The 17,097-nt window shown below is 39.3% G+C and overlaps 1 protein-coding gene across 1 annotated transcript; it reads left to right on the top strand.

Moving 5' to 3' along the window:
- Window positions 1-1,890: 1,890 nt before the first annotated feature.
- Window positions 1,891-16,893, top strand: DRAM1 (DNA damage regulated autophagy modulator 1; the record flags this gene model as incomplete). The annotated part of the gene is made up of 7 exons (XM_084279177.1): window positions 1,891-2,120; window positions 8,490-8,557; window positions 9,451-9,593; window positions 12,754-12,931; window positions 13,754-13,812; window positions 15,119-15,211; window positions 16,849-16,893. The coding sequence occupies exons 1-7, from the start codon at window positions 1,963-1,965 to the stop codon at window positions 16,891-16,893; spliced, it is 744 nt and encodes a 247-aa protein (XP_084135303.1). The 5' UTR covers window positions 1,891-1,962.
- Window positions 16,894-17,097: the final 204 nt, after the last annotated feature.

Here is a 17,097-nt window from a genome sequence, read left to right as displayed (position 1 = left end):
TTACCAGAAAGAATAGATATAGTACTTATACAACATTTCTTTTAATTTTCTCTTTCAAGGGAAAAAAAATGAAGATACCTGATATTGAGGGGCAATTAGACCAAAGTTTTAAATCAGCATATATTGACAGCTCAAATATAAATTTGATTTCATTACTTTTGCAACTCTAACATATAAAGAAATAAATTCTTTCAGCCAAAAATTCCAGCCACTAGAAGACAGATTCCCTATGGAAACATGAAGTAAGACTTTGTGGGGTTTTTGTTGCTGGTGGTTGTTTTTTATTCAACCCCTTGCTTTCCCTATACCTAAAATACCTCTACTTCAGAGCAGAAGTATTAGCAAATATGAAAAGGGAGGGGCTTTTTTTTAAAGTGCCCAAGTATAATTATGAAGTATCAGTGAATTATTAGACTCAAGTTACCCATTAAGAATGTGAGCAGTGTGCAGCTGCCAAAGGCGTAGGGTGTAGAGTGCCTCCAGTCTTAGCAGTAGAAGAATTTGTGCCATTATTTTTCTGTCCTTACCCCAATGTACACTGTCTCAAGTCCTTTTATTTAATTTCCATCTCACTTCCTCGTATCTTCAAAGGCATCCAAAATAGTCGCCCCTTCTAACTTACTACTCTTCCACCACATGTGTACCAAAAGCAGCAAGACAAGGCTCACAGATTTTCAAGGAGAGGAAAGGAGGTGGAGTTCGCAAGTATTCTTCTTTGGTGCAGAATGGTGACCGTGCATTTGGATGTTAGTTTGAAAGGCAGATAAATATGAACACTCAAAGGAAATAGAAACAACCTTGACAGATCGCCTGTGGCTTTAGGTTAACCCGAACTGAAAATGCAGAACACAGCAGGATTTTGAATTAAACTGTGATTTCCCTCTAAGTGTGTGGAAAAAAAGTGAATCCCCCAGCAGATCATAGAATCATAGAATCATAGGGGTTGGAAGGGACCTCGAGAGACCGTCCAACCCCCCTGCCAAAGCAGCTCTCTAGGACATATCACTCAGACAGGCATCCTGACGGGTCTTGAATATCTCCTGTGAAGGAGACTCCACCACCCCCCTGTCCCAGGGCTCTGTCACCCTCACTGTGAAAATGTTCTTCCGCATGTTGGTGTGGAATTTCCTGTGCTCCAACTTGCAGCCATCGCCCCTTGTCCTGTCTCCAGCAAATTGAGGCTGCACTGTGTGCTTGAAATGAAGGTCCACGGTGGATGAGTTTTGTGACGGTGTAGGACTCCACGAGGAGCCAAGGCCTCTAAGTGAGACAGCCAAACCCCGGGGGGTCTGAACCCGTCTGCTCCTCCCGTGCCCTTGCCCCAGCTAACAGGGCTCGGCTGGAGTCCTCGGCCGCGCGGCGTGCGCAAGCTGCGAAGCCAGCAGCCATAAACGCGAACGCTGGACGCGTGTTCAGCCCTGTGCCTCTTAAAGATAGCTGTAAGCGCTCAAACCGCCGGGACCCCCTGCAGACCCTGCCAAGCGCCCCCCAGCAGCACAGCCGGCCTCCGTGTCCCGGCCCGACCAGGGCGTGCGCTGCCCGGAGAGCCGGCAGCGACAGCCGGGGCTGCGGGAAGACTTTCTGTCTGCGATCGGAAACTCCCCGAAGCCCTTCGAGGTGCCGCCACAGTTGAAAGGCGGACGGGATCACCTCGGGCAGCCCCCTCGCTCCCCGCAGCCCCCGGCACCCCGCCGGGCCGGCCGCGCCATTAAGCCGTTGGCGGCCGTTAGCGGCGGCAGGCGGGGCGGGCGTGGGCGCTGCCCCCCAGTGGGAGCTCTGAGGAGAAATGAAAGTGAAGGGAAGGCTGTGGATGAAGGGGCATCCCCGGGACTGTCGAGGTGGCAGCGCCGCTGCCTGGCACGTGTGAGGCGGGCGGCTGGGAACCGGCAAGTCCTCGGTCACAGTCTGCGAGTTCAGGGCGCTGCCACGGAGCCCGGTCGGGCGCTCCCGCCCCAGCCGCTGATGCCCGGGTCAGGGAAGCCGCCGGCGATGCTGTGCTGCATGCCCGGTGTGGCTTTCGTCCCCGCTTTGCTTGTCAGCTGGTCCTCGGCCGCCTTCATCATCTCTTATGTGATTGCTGTGCTAGCCGGCCACGTCGAGCCCCTCGTCCCGTACATCAGGTGAGTCAGGGGCGGCGGTGGGAGCGGAAGGTGACGCCCGGGCTGTGAGACGGAGGCTTAGCCAGGAGGTACAGGCGGGCAACCTCACTGCCGGCTCCGCGGCTTCTTTCCCCCCGCGGCTGGGGTCGGGCCCCGGCAAGGATGTGGGGTTCCCTGGGGGAGGAGAGGCAGCGGTGGCAGGGCCTCCCCGTGAGGGGAAGCAAAGCAGGGACCAACTGTGCACTCCTGTAGCATGTTATGCCTCCGGCACCCAGGCCTCTCCAGGAGCCCCAAAGTCGTGGTAGGAAGGATCTCAAATAGTTTTCTGGTGAACCCAAAGTGTCTTGCAGGCCAGATCCTAGCAAAACTTCAGGTATCTGTCCTGAAGTCAATGGTGGAAATGTAGTTGTGTAACTCTAGAACTTGGTCAAACTGCCCCGGATGGCAGCGGGACTCAAAGCCCTACGACAGCTTTAGTAGGACACACACACCCACAGACACGCAGTTTTAAAATTTCAGCACAGGAACAATGAAGTGTAAAGGCCTCCCTGAAAGATGCTTGGCCTCTCTTTTCTGTAACCTTAGTCACTTAAGGGTGACCTGTATAAATAATCCTTTGTACATTGCCTATATTAAAATTCAAATCTGAGCTATGACATGACTAGTATTTTGCTCTTAATAGATTAAAGATATAAAAGATCTAACACCCCCTTTGAAACACGTTTCAAGATACATCTAGACCTAATTCCTTGAAGGACTTTCTGGGCGTACTTTATTTCCAAAGGCTGCTAACCTGATTTGTACATAAATGTCCATTTGATTCAAAATTAGTGTCTGTTGTCATAAGCAAGTGTGATGGTGCAAACAACACCCCAACCCACAAGCTTCATTCAAATTTAGCCAAAGAAAATAGAGCTTCTTGATTATGCTAGCAAAACTGATTATCTGCCCAAAACTGGACTCAGCTCATGGACCACTTTGTACTTGTACATGCACAAATACCCTACAATCTTAACAATTGTGGTTATGCTCATGCTGTTCCTTGATGACATTCACAGCTTTACTGACACAAAAGCACTTGTAACTAGTGCAATTTATCTATTATTAACCAAGAAAAATACACAGTTTCATGTAACTGTCAATGCTCTGAAGGATTTTGAGGATGTGTATTAAGAAAGTTGACATACGATGTTTCTTATGTTGAAGCCATGTCCTTGAATAGAAGACATGAGGGAACAGGGTGGGGCTTTTTTTCTGTATGATTGTTTTTGCAGTCAAGTTTTTGACAGCCCAGACATCTCAAATGTCTCATTGTTTTTAAAGAGGTGGACCAAACCAACAAATCACAGGACCGTAACTCTGATCAGTGTATCACACATACTATAGTTACATCAATCTCACTGAAGATCTCAGTGAAAAACATCATTCTCATCCTTTAACAAAGAATTCACAATAAATGTCCACACCCTAAAAAAAACCCTGACCCCCAAAACCCAAGAAATTTGAGGCTGTGTCAGTGATTTTAAAAAAACAAACCCCTTCACATTTCAGGCCCTCTGAAATGTGAAGTTTGCTAGTAGAGTCTTTTAAAAGACAGATGTCTTCTTTATTTTACATCCTCTTGACAGAACATTTGGGCTGAGGATATACCTTGACTGTTGGTGAACACTCTGCAATAATTCTAAAGGCATACAATTTTTGCAGAAGGTGCAATTAGGAGTAATATGATGATTTCTTCTAAGTACTCAAGCCAATAGTCATACCATAGTTCATATTCTTATTTTACAGGTCATTGCATTACCCTGAGAAGCTGAATCATGGGATTAAGAATGTGATTTAGTGAAACTTAGAGTGATAAAAAAGAAAGAGGAAGAATGTTGCAACATTTCAGTTGTGCAATATTTTAAAGTGAACTATAAAAATTAAATAGAGTTTTGTGTGTGGAAATTCCAGTTACATGGAGGAGAAAAATATCGAAAAACTCCAGTTCAACATTTCTGTAATTCTTACTTATATTCCTCAAGTATCCTCTGTGTGCCTTGAGGTAACTTGCTAATTTTGTTAACCTTGTAACAGCAGTCACAGTGAGAGAAAAAACATATAGAAACTTATCACTGGAACTGTGCTAATGTTTCATCAAGTAAACTATATAAATACATTTCTGGGTAGATAAAAAATGAATATGATTCTGTGTTTTCTAGCAGTTGAGGCCTAACGGATGATTAGGTTGTCCCAAATTAGTTCTTTTGTTCATAGTACTCTAAATCCAAACCAATCTGGGTATGTTGGAGTGGCTGTTTGGTGGTTTGAATTCTCAGTGAAAGAGTAAAAGGAATTTTTGTTAAGGTATTTGCTGCCAGTTTGTACCTCTGGAGCAATATGAATCCCTTTAAGCAGAGTGTTATCTCCCTACTTTAAAAATTTGGGGCTGCAGTTTGAACAGTAATAATTTATGATGGCTATGAGGAAAATTTGATGATCATGAGTCTTTTAGCCCTAAAACATTTATTCCCTATCTTCTCTACCTTCTTCTCTTTCCACTCTTCAGAAGACTACTTGACATGACAGTGACACAAGTGCTCAGTTTTGTAGTTTTCCATGGTGCTGTGCTCACTTACGCACCATTGCAGATCAGTGAGCATGTTTTTATTTCACATGTGCCATTTCCTTTTTTTTTCATTAAAAAAGGTAATTGTCCCAATACTTTTTAATCTTTTTTTTTCTAAAGCAGCAGATCAGACATAAAAATAAAGTATCTAAGACTTTAGCTTCAGGGATTTTTAGTGGAAAATACAGCATTAAAAAGATCATGTTCTTAAAACTCCAGTGCAATACATTCTAAGTACATTGCAGATACGATATAGTATTTTTTGTATGAAATTTCTTTAAAGCATACATCTAAGGTTATTGAGTTTAAAAATCAACAATAGAAAAATCAGCTTACAAAGTTCTAGCTTGAGAAAAGCTTTAATTAAAAAAAAATAGAGTCCAGTGCAATTTCAGGTTATTTTGATTGCTCTTATGATGTGAAGTGTTCCAAGAACTTAAAATGGCTTTCTTCCCATGTGCCAATTCCATTTGCTTCTCACCTAAAGTCCTTCAAAAGCTTTGAAGTGATCACAGTCTTGTTCTTAGCATGGAGCAGTTTCTGATTTGCAGAAGTCCTTCAAGATTGTCACAAGTGGCCCACTTTTTAAATGGAGTCCTTTGTCATATTAATGAAAACACTCCAGGCACATGAAGAAAGGATGTGAAGTTCAAGGTTAAAAAATGGGCTAGATGAAGCATGGATTAAGATAATTTTCAGAAGCATCAAACAAAAAGAAATGAGAGTTACTGTACTATTTTCATCAATTCCACTATCAAAGAGAAAGAGGGCTAATACAGAGTACAAGCCGGAGCAAGTCTTCAGAAAGCATAAGAAAAAGAAAATACAGATGAATAGGGGTTCCTGATGCCTGAGAAGTTGTAAAAACTTGTCCAAAAGCCTGGTCCAAGCTTTTGTTATGTGAGAATTTGGAATCAACAGTCAAAAGAAACACAATATTTGTTTCAATTTTTTTGCATCAACTTTTCATAGGAAAATATTCTCCCTTGATAAATCATCTGAGCAACTGATTATATAAATGATTCTGTAACAGAATGGGTCTGAGAGCAAATACTAATTTCTTAAAAACTAAGTATTTTATATGGTCATGCTTTTGTGGCTTGACCTTAGCATCAGAATCTTTAAGAATGATCACTTATGCTGACAGAGCTTTCTTATTTGGCAGTTAAGAAAACAAGCATTCATGGTTAGTTCCTGTCATTTTGGCTGCACTCAGTGCTAGGTTCAGAAGTTTAGCACTAAAAACTACTCCAGCCTCACTGTTGGCATGAAGAGTATTCGTCTTCTTCAATCACATGCAAAAAAATCTCATGCTAGTACCAACTTGTCCCATCATACACGTAAGAGAAAGTTTTGTTCTCAGAATCTTTGCTCAGTTTCCACTGAACTTTGACATTAGGTAAAAACCTTATGTGTTTATGTTTCTGGAAGTAGAGTTCCTTGTGTGCCTCTGTTTACACACACAATTGTGCCTCTTAGTCCTGCTGAGTAACTGAAAACTCAGCTCACACCCAAATTATGCAAGGATTTATAAACCACATGTTTTGCATTGGCTTGACCAACAGAGCCAGATGTATGTTAGACAGGAAAAAATAGCAAAAAGAGGTGATGGCATCACAGTATTCTCTCCACAGAGCAACCACTTTGTGTAGAAGAGTCCTGCTTGAAGGAACTTGAACTCACATAAACGCAAGGGTATGTCCTTGCTGTGAGGAAAGGGCATTCTCTGGAGTGGGTGTTTGTATATATGTAGGGACAAAATGGAAAAGGAATTCTATGATGAAGGTATTAAATTTTCTATATTACATATATTTTGCATATATGATGTTTTTCATATATATAACACAGAATCACACAGAATAACAAGAGTTGGAAGGGACCTCTGGAGGTCATCTATTCCAACCCCCCTGCCAGAGCAGGATCCTCTAAAGCAGGCTGCACAGGACAGTGTCTAGATGGGTTTTGAATATCTCCAGAGATGGAGAACTCCACAGTCTCTCTGGGCAGCCTGTTTCAATGCTCTCCCACCCTCACAGTGAAGAAGTTCCTCCTCATGTTTAGGTGGAACTTCCAGCCTGTCCAGATCTCACTGGATGGCACCACAGCCTGCCAGCATGTCAGTGACTCTTCCCAGTTTTGTAGCATCAGCAAACTTGCTGAGGGTATACTCTATCCCTTCATCCAAGTCATTGATGAACATATTGACCCTTGAGGAACACCACTTGTTACAGGACTCCAACTAGACTGATCACCCTCTGGGCTCTGTCTTTCAGCCATTTTTCAATCCACCCCACTGTCCATTCATTTAACCCACATTTCCTCCATTTGCCTCTGAGGATGCTGTGGCAGACAGTGTCAGAAGCCTTGTTGAAGTCAAGGTAGGCAACCTCCACTGCTCTCCCTTCATCTACCCATCCAGTCATGCCCTTGTAGAAGGCTATCAGGTTAGTCAGACATGACTTATCCTTGGTGAATACATGCAGACTATTTCTGATAATCTTTTCCTCCCCATGTTTTGCGATGACCCTCAGAACAAGCTTCTACAACATCTTTCCAAAAAAGGAGGTGAGGCTGACTGGCCTGTAGTTTCCTGGATCAACCTGCTTGCCATTTTTTGAAGACTGAAGTGACATTGGCTTTCCTCCAGTCTTCAGGCACCTTGCATGTTTTCCAGGACCTTTCAAAGATGATGGAGAGCTGCTTAGCAATGATTCTGCCAGCACCTTGAGCATTTGCAGATGCATCCCATCTGGACCCATGGACTTGTGTATATCCCATTTATTTAATTGATCTCTAACTAGATTTTCCTTAACCAAGGGAATGTCTTCCTTCCTTCAGACTTTCTCTGTTACCTCCAAAATCTGAGGCTCCTGAGGGTTGGCCTGAGCAGTAAAGACTGAAGCAAAGAATGCATTCAGTAATTTTGCCTTCTGTGCATCACCATGACATCTGCCTCATTAAACAGCAGGCCCACATTTTCCCTAGTTTTCCTTTTTCCTTTTACCCTTCCTGTTATCCTTGATGTCCCTTGCCAGGGTTAGTTCCAAGGAGGCCTTGGCTTCTCTAATTTCATCCCTGCACACTGACAGCAATCCTTTAATCTATGTATGTATATATTGCAGTATGTGTATACATGTATGTATGTGCATAAATTAGGTAGATATTCTCACACTTATGCTCTGCCTGACCCAGTGAACTTCTGATTATCCCCAATAAGGATGAATTGCTTCAGCTGAAGAAACAACATTTTGGGCCTAGAGTACTCTTAAGCTGTATCTACATTAGTAAATTAAACAGTGCCTAGGAACGTTCCCAGGCGTTGGAAGGCAATTGCTCTCCCAGGGTAAAGTCCTTTAAAACAAATGAGGAAATTAACCCCAGTTCTCTCACATCTTAGGTTACCAAGCACCATTAGATAGGTTTTACTCTATCACGGTGTTAACTTAGCAGATAAAAGAAATATAATTTCTAAAATGTCATTTATGTAGTAATTTCTGTCATTATGAACAAAGTATTGCTCTGTAACATCTCCACCTACTGCATACAGAAAAAGAAGAAATACAGTTCAAATATTATGCTCTAAAATATTTTTTTCTAAGAAGAAATATTCAGTACCAAAATGGAGCTTACATCAGACAGCATTCTAATGTATATGTTTAGATGTCTTATGCACATAGCTGCAGTTCACACAAGTTATATTTCTCTTGGGGTTTCATATGTACATCTCATTTCTGTTTCATGGATCTCAATTAACTTACAGTTCCTTTCTCTTCCTGCTTTAGTGACACTGGAACTAAACCTCCGGAGAGTGGTATCTTTGGTTTTATGATTAATATTTCAGCACTTTTAGGTATGTATAATGTACTTGGTTTGAACACAGCAAAGAAGTTAAAACTAGCAAAAGCTGTCTGCTTACATTGCAGTCCATACAATATTCTGTGGAAAAGGTACTCCACAGTCAAAGAATAGTATTGGATAGGTGGAAGTAATATCTAGAGGGCCAGGTCCTTAGAGTCAGTAAGTGGAGGCTTAGAGTACTTCTGTCTCTTAAGAGCATCTTACCAGTGCAAAGTAGTCAATGCATCTGGAAATAAAAAGTGGAAGAAAGGTAGCATGGCAACTTTGGAAAAACTGACACAGCTTGGTACATAATCTGTGTGTAGTGGTTTGGGGATATTGTACCCAAAAGAAGCCAGAATTGGCCCAAAAGCTTTGAAAATATTATCTGGACACACAGCTAGTTATGTTTGATTTGGATTGCAGGTTGGGTGTTTTTTTCTATTTACACTCTAAAAACATGTATTAACTCTTCAGGGCATCCATTATAAGGAGTCGTAGCTCTGTTACAAGACTGCCTATCAGAGCAGAATATATTCTCTCACGTCCAGTTTATGGTTCATGTCCCCAGAATAGCTATTCCTAACGTGGAATGCCAATGCCTCTGTGCCTAAGAACAGGATTTAAATTAACGTTTTTCTTGAAGTAAGTAGCGGTTATTTCTAGATAGCATTAATGTGCAATGTTAAGACTAAGATAACATTAAGACAGTTCTATCTGAAAGTAATACATCTGAAATTCACTACCTTTCTTCTTCATCCCAATAGAGTTAAAGGCAGTTTTATTTATATTTTGTACTATGCTTACAATTTTATTCTGTATGCTAGTGTGTTACAGGGCAAAGTCTGAACATGTAAGCAACATATGACATCATTGGGAAAAAAGCTGTGTTTTTTTGTTTTTCAGGTGCAATTACAATGTACATCAGATATTTATTAGTAGAGAAGCAAAACGAGTTATCACACTTCGTTAGGTCTTCGTGTAACATATTTTCATTATGTATCGGATTGATGGGCTGTATTGGAATGGAAATAGTTGCCACTTTCCAGGTATGACTGTAAATTTCTTATCCTAAATTAAACTACAGTTGTTTTACCAGTTAAAAAATAAAATAGATCAGAGTGGTTGGTATTATCGCAGTGTAGATACCTGGCAGATGGAGTAAGGATGTCTTTCTTGCTCCAGCCTTTTTTTTCAGTAGCTTTAAAAAGACAGATTTACTTTCTCCCTGTATACTAGATTTTTTGCTTTTATAGTTATGTCATGAAGAGGTTTTATGTGTGGTTGTCTTGTAACATCTGTACTACAAAACAACTGAATATAGATGCTTTGCTGTAAATTTTTTTCCTTTGAAAATTTTACTGTAAGAAAGCTTTGCTGTTAGCAGTTTAGCTTGCTTACAGGCAGGGCAGAATAAGTCAGACTAGCAAAAGCACTTGTATTTTGATCTGAATGATGGTGTGCATGCTAACAGCATTTTCTGTGGGATAAATTAGAGTTAGCTGACAGGTTAGAACACTGAGCACAATATTAGCCTATTGTTTTGAGTCTGTAGATGGCATTGCATGTTAAATCCTTTAGAAGAGACATGTAGAATTACCACTTACTTTGCCAGAAAGGATAAGACATCTCATTATAAATGAATGAAGTCCAGCCCGCAGTGTCTGAGAAAAAAAAGAGAGGAAAAATGTTGAAGCAGGCTATTCTTTCCACTTTTTCTAGAGAGGAAGTTTGTAATAGGGTAGAGCTGACACAAAAATATCAGGACAACTGCAGAGACTCAAGCAGAAACACCTCTTGACAGTTTTAGCAATGATTCTTATCTGATCTCTATTGTCTTTCATTGTCTGTTCATAAACTCCTTCCTCACCTAATTTCCTTTTCTTCTACTTTAACCTTTCTTCTCATGTTAAATGCAGTAGGAAGTAGGAAGGATTCACAACACAGTAAGGATCTAATCAGGTAAGGATCTGATATAGCAGGTTTTTGAGTGTACTTAATTGCCAAGGAAGATGCAAGTGGTGGTTTGCAAGTCTTCAGGCCTTTAACTCTATAGTATTCAACTAGTGAACAGTACACTCTTACCCCTTTTCCAGTAGAATAACTGAGACATGAATAGGCTGTGAGATTTGCTCAAGGTCAGATGATTGTTTCAGGGCAGGAGACCAAAGCAAAGCTGGAATTCAAAGTTATTTCTATGGCATTCAGTTCAGTCCATATAATCAGTGGATCATGCAGAAAATTCACATTCATGTACACTACCTGTTTGTTTCTTAACATTTATTTTTCCTCAGCAGATGACCTAACACCCATACCTGAGTATTGTAGTAGAGCTGATTTACACTACTGGGCATCAGTTCATTTTCTCATTCCCCTAAACAAAATACCTAGTTTGTTAAAAAGACTTCAGTGTGAAATTATCCTGGAAATATTTCAGGTTTGCTTGTATTTACACAAATCTAATGCCACTTGTGGTGAGTCTTTTGAGTAGCATAATTAATTTTAAGGAAAATATTTTCGCCTTTTATGCTTCAAGGTAAGATATGGTAGGTGGCATGGACTTCTAAAGGTCTCACCACACTTAGCAAAAGTGAGGAACAATGTGTGAGAAAACTCCAGAAGTGTGTCCTCTACAAGCACAAGAGTTTCTGAGAAAATAAGTAATAGTCATAAATAAAGTGTTTGTTTTCTGATTTAAATAACACAATGCTTGAAATACAGAAATGACATACAAGGGAGGGTTAGCTTTAAGAAGATACTTGAATATGGAAGGAAAAGCCTGTGACCCTTAATGAATAAGGCAAAGTGAAAACCCAGATGTTAGCAGGTCTGTTTTGCCTGTTAGATGTTACACATGATTAGAAATCTTGTTGTCTCTGACTAGAAAGCTTAGGAGGCTTACCGTGGCAGATGTTATATTTCCCAGGTTCTGTAGGGGATCACTTTTTAGGGAAGTGGTGGCAGTTTGATAGGAGCAATCTTGGGAGCTGTGTTAGAATTGCTCTGTATATTCTGTATGGGGCTAAATGCAAAACACAACAGTTATGCTTGCTTAATGTTTTCCATATCAAATCCTTTCATTCCTATCTGGAACAGATGAGATGCCACTTAATACCTGTGTAAGGAACATGCCTTAAAATCTTTCAGAATTTAATACAGATAGAATGGAAGAAAGAAAATATGGGTGTGTGTGTGAAAGGGGAATAATTAAAAGAGATTACTAACATAATAACCATTACAAGACAAAGAAAACAAGTCTCCAGGCAGGAAAGATGTTAAAATACATATCAAAAGCGTATAGATGTGTTTTCATGAATCACTAAAGTAGAACTGTAGTATGTCATATCATAGCACATGTTTTGCTAAGCTTTAAAGTACACTTGTCTGCCTGATATTGGATTCCAGAGTGGCATAATTTTGTATTTGTAATTTTTTGAAACCTCTAGAATACTATAGAATATTCATCTGTTTTGTTACTGGGTATTCTACTTATTTGTGTTTTAAAGGAGAGACTCTTCCGTGGGTTGGGTATTATGTAAATCTAGGCCACATATAGTGATACTGGCATTTTATACCTGTTGTGGAACCTGAAAAAAAAGTGGCTGATGATGTGGTGAAGAATAAGAATTCTGAATAATTCCAGAGACTGGCAGTGTAAAACCTCTGTTAAATATATGACTTTTTTTCTGCTGACTTATTTCCTGGAGCCCTGAGGCTGGCCCCTGGAGGGTGGGGGACAAAGCTGTAGCAGTCACTATTTACAACAGCTCCTTTGAAACTTTACCATTAGTTGGAGTATGGCCACAGAAATGCATATTAGACTTTTAACACAGAAAGATGAAAATGTTTGGCAGGGTAAAAGGGAAAAGGAAGTGTAGGAGCCTCTTAAGAAAAACACAAGCCAGTTCCTGCTTGTGGAAACATTAATTCGTAATAGACCAACTGTTGAACAGCACTAAAATTTATCTATGCTTTTGTGTGAGCACAGGAAAGGAAAGCCTGGTGGCTTTGATCGTGGTTAGTTTACCACTCTGTGCTATTCTTTCTCCTTTTTCTTTCTTCTTCCCTATGTAGACTGTTGGGAAAAGGGACTGTTTCCCAATACTTGTACACGCCCAGCGTAATGTGGCTACTGCCTTCTCAAGGCTCACTGTTTCCTGCCACTGCACAAACAGTAGCAGCTAACTATTGTGCTGATTCTCCTTCCAGGAGCTGTCTGTTCCCAGTGTCCATGACATAGGAGCTTTGGTGGCATTTGGCTCTGGTGTTGTATACATCACTCTTCAGTCTATAATTTCATACAAGTCCTGTCCACGATGGAACACTTACTTTGTGTGTCACGTACGGATGGCCATATCTGTAGTATCATGCATTGCTTTCATTCCCAGTATCCTTTATGGTATATGCCACACTTTTCCCTTTATGCTTTCATGATTTTCCTTTTTAAGTTAAACTATTGCTGATAAAGGATGAAAATGAGGTTACAATCTTTGCTTAGACCTCTCTGATATTTCTGCCATAATAATGCACACAGCATGTCAAGACACCATTAATAGCATAAAGGTGAGTTTCAGGGGCTTTCTAAAAAGCTGTATCTCTTCTTTCAGTGGTAAATTTAAATCTAATGATCCAGTGTTCTTCATAGGAATGTGTGGTAATTCAGATAGCGCCCTCAGTAAGCCAACTGGACCAACTTTTCAGCCTCCTTTTGAAGGAGGATATGGAGAAAAACCTGCAAAAGGGGGGGATGCTGCCTCTAAAATGATGGACATATAAAATACAGTTGGCACACACAAGATTTCCTTTAAGCCTATGCAGATGCTTAGGGCTTCTAAAGAGGATCCCAATCTCAAAAGTTGTACAGTTATATCAAGTCACATGTTGTGGACCTATGGAAACAACATAGTTCCCCTTCAGAAATGTAGCTTGCACAGTTCTGAATCATGAATTCTAAGTCTTGGAGTGTCTCCCCTCTGTACTTTGAAAAAAACCTGCAGAAACCTTTATTTGTGCAGAAATCTGTTTGAATGCTGCTATCAATTAGCTTTTAGTAACGTTTCATTTACTTGTCTTCTGACTACTTTAATTTGATATTATGGTTGTTCAGGATCTCCTGTGATGGGAGATGGAGTATTTTTTTTTGTAAGAAGATGTTTTCGCTATTACTCACTAAACTTTTATAGTTTCCTTTACACTGTGCTTTTCTCAGTGATTGTGTTTGCTTCAAAAATTTCCATGACAAAAATTGATTGGACTCCAGGTGAAAAGGTAAGATTTCATTAGGTAGCCAAGTGACCCTGTGTCATTTTATTTGGGGTATGCTGTTATGTTTATCTAAAAGTGTGACTGATGGTTTCCAGTTATTTCTTCATTAGAAAACTGTCTGTGGCTTAAGTAAGAAATCTTGAGACGAATGGGTAAATGTTAAGAGAGCGAGACTTTCATTTTAACTAAGCATCTGAAACTTAACAGTGGAATAAATTATTAATAAAATTAAAATATTCCAGAAGTGAGTTGTTCTGTTTCCTTTTGTAGTCACATTTCTTGAAAATGAGCTTTACATGTGGAACAAAAGAAGACTGATTTGATTCTGACGTTTTTGAGGGTTTTTTACAACATTGGTTTTCTCAACTTTTTCACCCTTCTTTATTTAATAATCTTTACTATTGTGATAAACTTTGGGGCTCTGACCTGAGGCATAGTAAAGTCAGTATAAGGTGTTTGAACTGATTCCAATGATCTCAGAATGATAACTATGAAAGGTAAGTTTTCCTTTTGGACAAACTTTGCCACATGGAGGTATTAAAAAAAACCCCAAACCAACCCTAATTTAAATAATGCAGAGTGCATATTCCACTTGAAGAGCTTAATAAAAGCAAAGTTGGTAAATGTGCTTCAACCAAACAGTGGCAAGGCAGCTGTGACAGAAATCATGACAAGTTAGATAATCTTAGTAATATCTACCTCCTGAGTGTTTATTTTACTTGAGATGCGAGGATGGGAAGTGTTGTCACTGAAACAGATGACAGATTTGTTGATGAGGTGTTAAGAAACACTCTACATTCTGTTTGTGTCATAATCCATATGTTTTCTATGATGGTCTACTTAAAAACAAAGGTCTTGTCAGGAACTGTTGTACAAGGGTAGCCCAGCATTTTAAAACACAAGGAGAAGTTACTGTAAGGAATAGTACTACTGAACTCCATGGCTCTGTGTAGAAGTTTTGAATATGGCCACTTTGGTATCCTTCACATAAGAACTGCATTTTTTAAGTGCAAATTTTATTCAAGCTATGTTTTGATCTTATGCTAATTGCCATTTTCTTGTACAATTTTTTTATGATAGTACACAAGACACGTCACTTAATGGAACATGTGCAACCATGACAAATATACTTACCGTTCTGTAAAAACTAAATCTGAATTATTATACAACGGAATATTGGGATGAGGAGACATAAATCACAGAATATTTGTTGAATTTACAGAAGGAAATACCTATTTTCATAGAATGCCACAGTTATTTTGCTTAACTTTTTAATCTGAAAATTTACTTTTATGTCTCATTCCACCAGGATTATACTTACCATTTTCTGAGTGCAATCTGTGAATGGACAGTGGCCTTTGGTTTCATCTTCTTCTTTTTAACTTTCATTAGAGATTTTCAGGTTGGTATATACCTATTTTAGCAGTGACTAAGAAATGTTATGAATTGTATAACAAATGCAATAGAAAATTACTAATCTTTATCTCAGCTAGACATGCCAAAACTGTACAGAAAAAGATTTTATCAGGCAAAAAATCTGATTTCTCTCTACCTAATGAACATTGTCCTCCTGAATCTTAAAACATAGAAATAAACAGTTCTATAAATCTGGTGTCTGGTCTTGAAAATTGTTCAGCAAGTTAGTATCTTTTACTTCTTTACCAAACTTTTTATGGAAAGAGGCCCTTTAAAGGTGACAAAATACCAAAATAAATGATGCAACTAAATCTTCATTTCTTTCTACTTAAGGAATTTTACATAGTAATCCAATGCATTTCAACCATAAATGTTTCCTTTTTAAAAAAATTAAAATTACACATTTAGATATTTGTTCCTTCACAATGCAAAGAATATCAAATACTTTTTGAAAAGCATTGACATGAAAACCTTCTGGTTTGGGTAGCTGGATCTGGTGATACATCAAGTCTGGCTTGACCTAGTGGAGATTCGATGACAAAACCTCCTGGATATTACTGTAGGCTGGAAGGTTCATGGCCTCCTTATTCTTCTCAGACTTCTGGATATTTGTTTTCCCCACAAAGTAGTTGGATCTTTGCAAGACTGCTAAAGAGAGCTTAAAATTAAGGTAGAAAAGACTGAGAACTGATGCTTTATACCATAATTACAAAGATGAACTGACTCAGTTGTACTAACTTTAGGTGTCCTACCCCATGTGCAGGTCTTTCGTATATACCATTGCCTCACACAGGGCCCAGAAATTCAACAACTAGATACAAGCACTTGCATACTTACGAAGTAGTAATCAAGATCACATGTGAGCCAGTTAGTGCTGTGATAGGTTGCTGAAATCATACCCAGAATTCGTGGAAGTGTGGAGGGAAGAAAGATAGTGAGAACCCTCTAAGTCCTCTGGCATAAAACCAAAGTTTGACAGCGGATCATGAAAAAATTTGCAATGAATGTACCTGCTTCTTCACTTACATGCTTAAAAGTTGTTAATACTTACATATAATCTGTATATGACTTTGAAAAACATGGAGATACTGATTTTTAACTAAGGATTCTGAGTTAACATATATTTTGCTAACCAAGCAAACATTTCTACACTTGTTTACTTTTGACTGATAGTATACTGAATAGACCTTGGCTTTCCCTTAATTAAAAAAACCCAAACTAGCTCCTGCAGAACAAAATACTTTGTAAAAGAAAGTAATTGTTCAAAATTGCATGATTCATTATCTTAAAAACATATAATTGACTTCTAAAGTGCACAAAAATATTGAAGAAGTACTCAGAAATGCATGCATCATTAAAATTAACATTTTTGAGAGGAGGTGTTTATTGCCAGTGCATCCCTCTCTGATGTCTACCTGTATGATGGTATCTGTGATGGAATCAAGCCGATAGAAATGCAGACGTTTTAATTTACAGACTATGAAATAGCATGAAATTGTGTTTGACAATGACCAAGATTTTTTTAGTTGCTGTACTCCTTGTGTCCTAACCAGTATCTCCTTGTATTTTATACCATAGAACTGTAAAACTAATTTGCTGATCTTGTTTTATTTTTTCTTCTAGAGATTTTCTATGAGGATATCAACAGAAATACATGAAGATTCCTGATAGTGGAGAAAGATCACATTTCACGTATATAAATACTCTAGGTTTCTTTTTACTTAGAGAAAATGTTGCAGAGGGACAGGGATTTTCAAAGTTCTGTAAAGAACCAACGCCATTGAGTCTGCAACATCTAGAACAGCAAGCACTAAAACCTTTCAGAAACTCACAGCAATGTTCCTGCTACCTTTTTGCAATATTTTGTAATTT

This window comes from Gallinula chloropus (assembly GCF_964237585.1).
Source record: "Gallinula chloropus genome assembly, chromosome: 1".
Taxonomy (NCBI): Eukaryota; Metazoa; Chordata; class Aves; order Gruiformes; family Rallidae; genus Gallinula; species Gallinula chloropus.
This window is presented reverse-complemented; position numbering and strand designations above follow the sequence as displayed.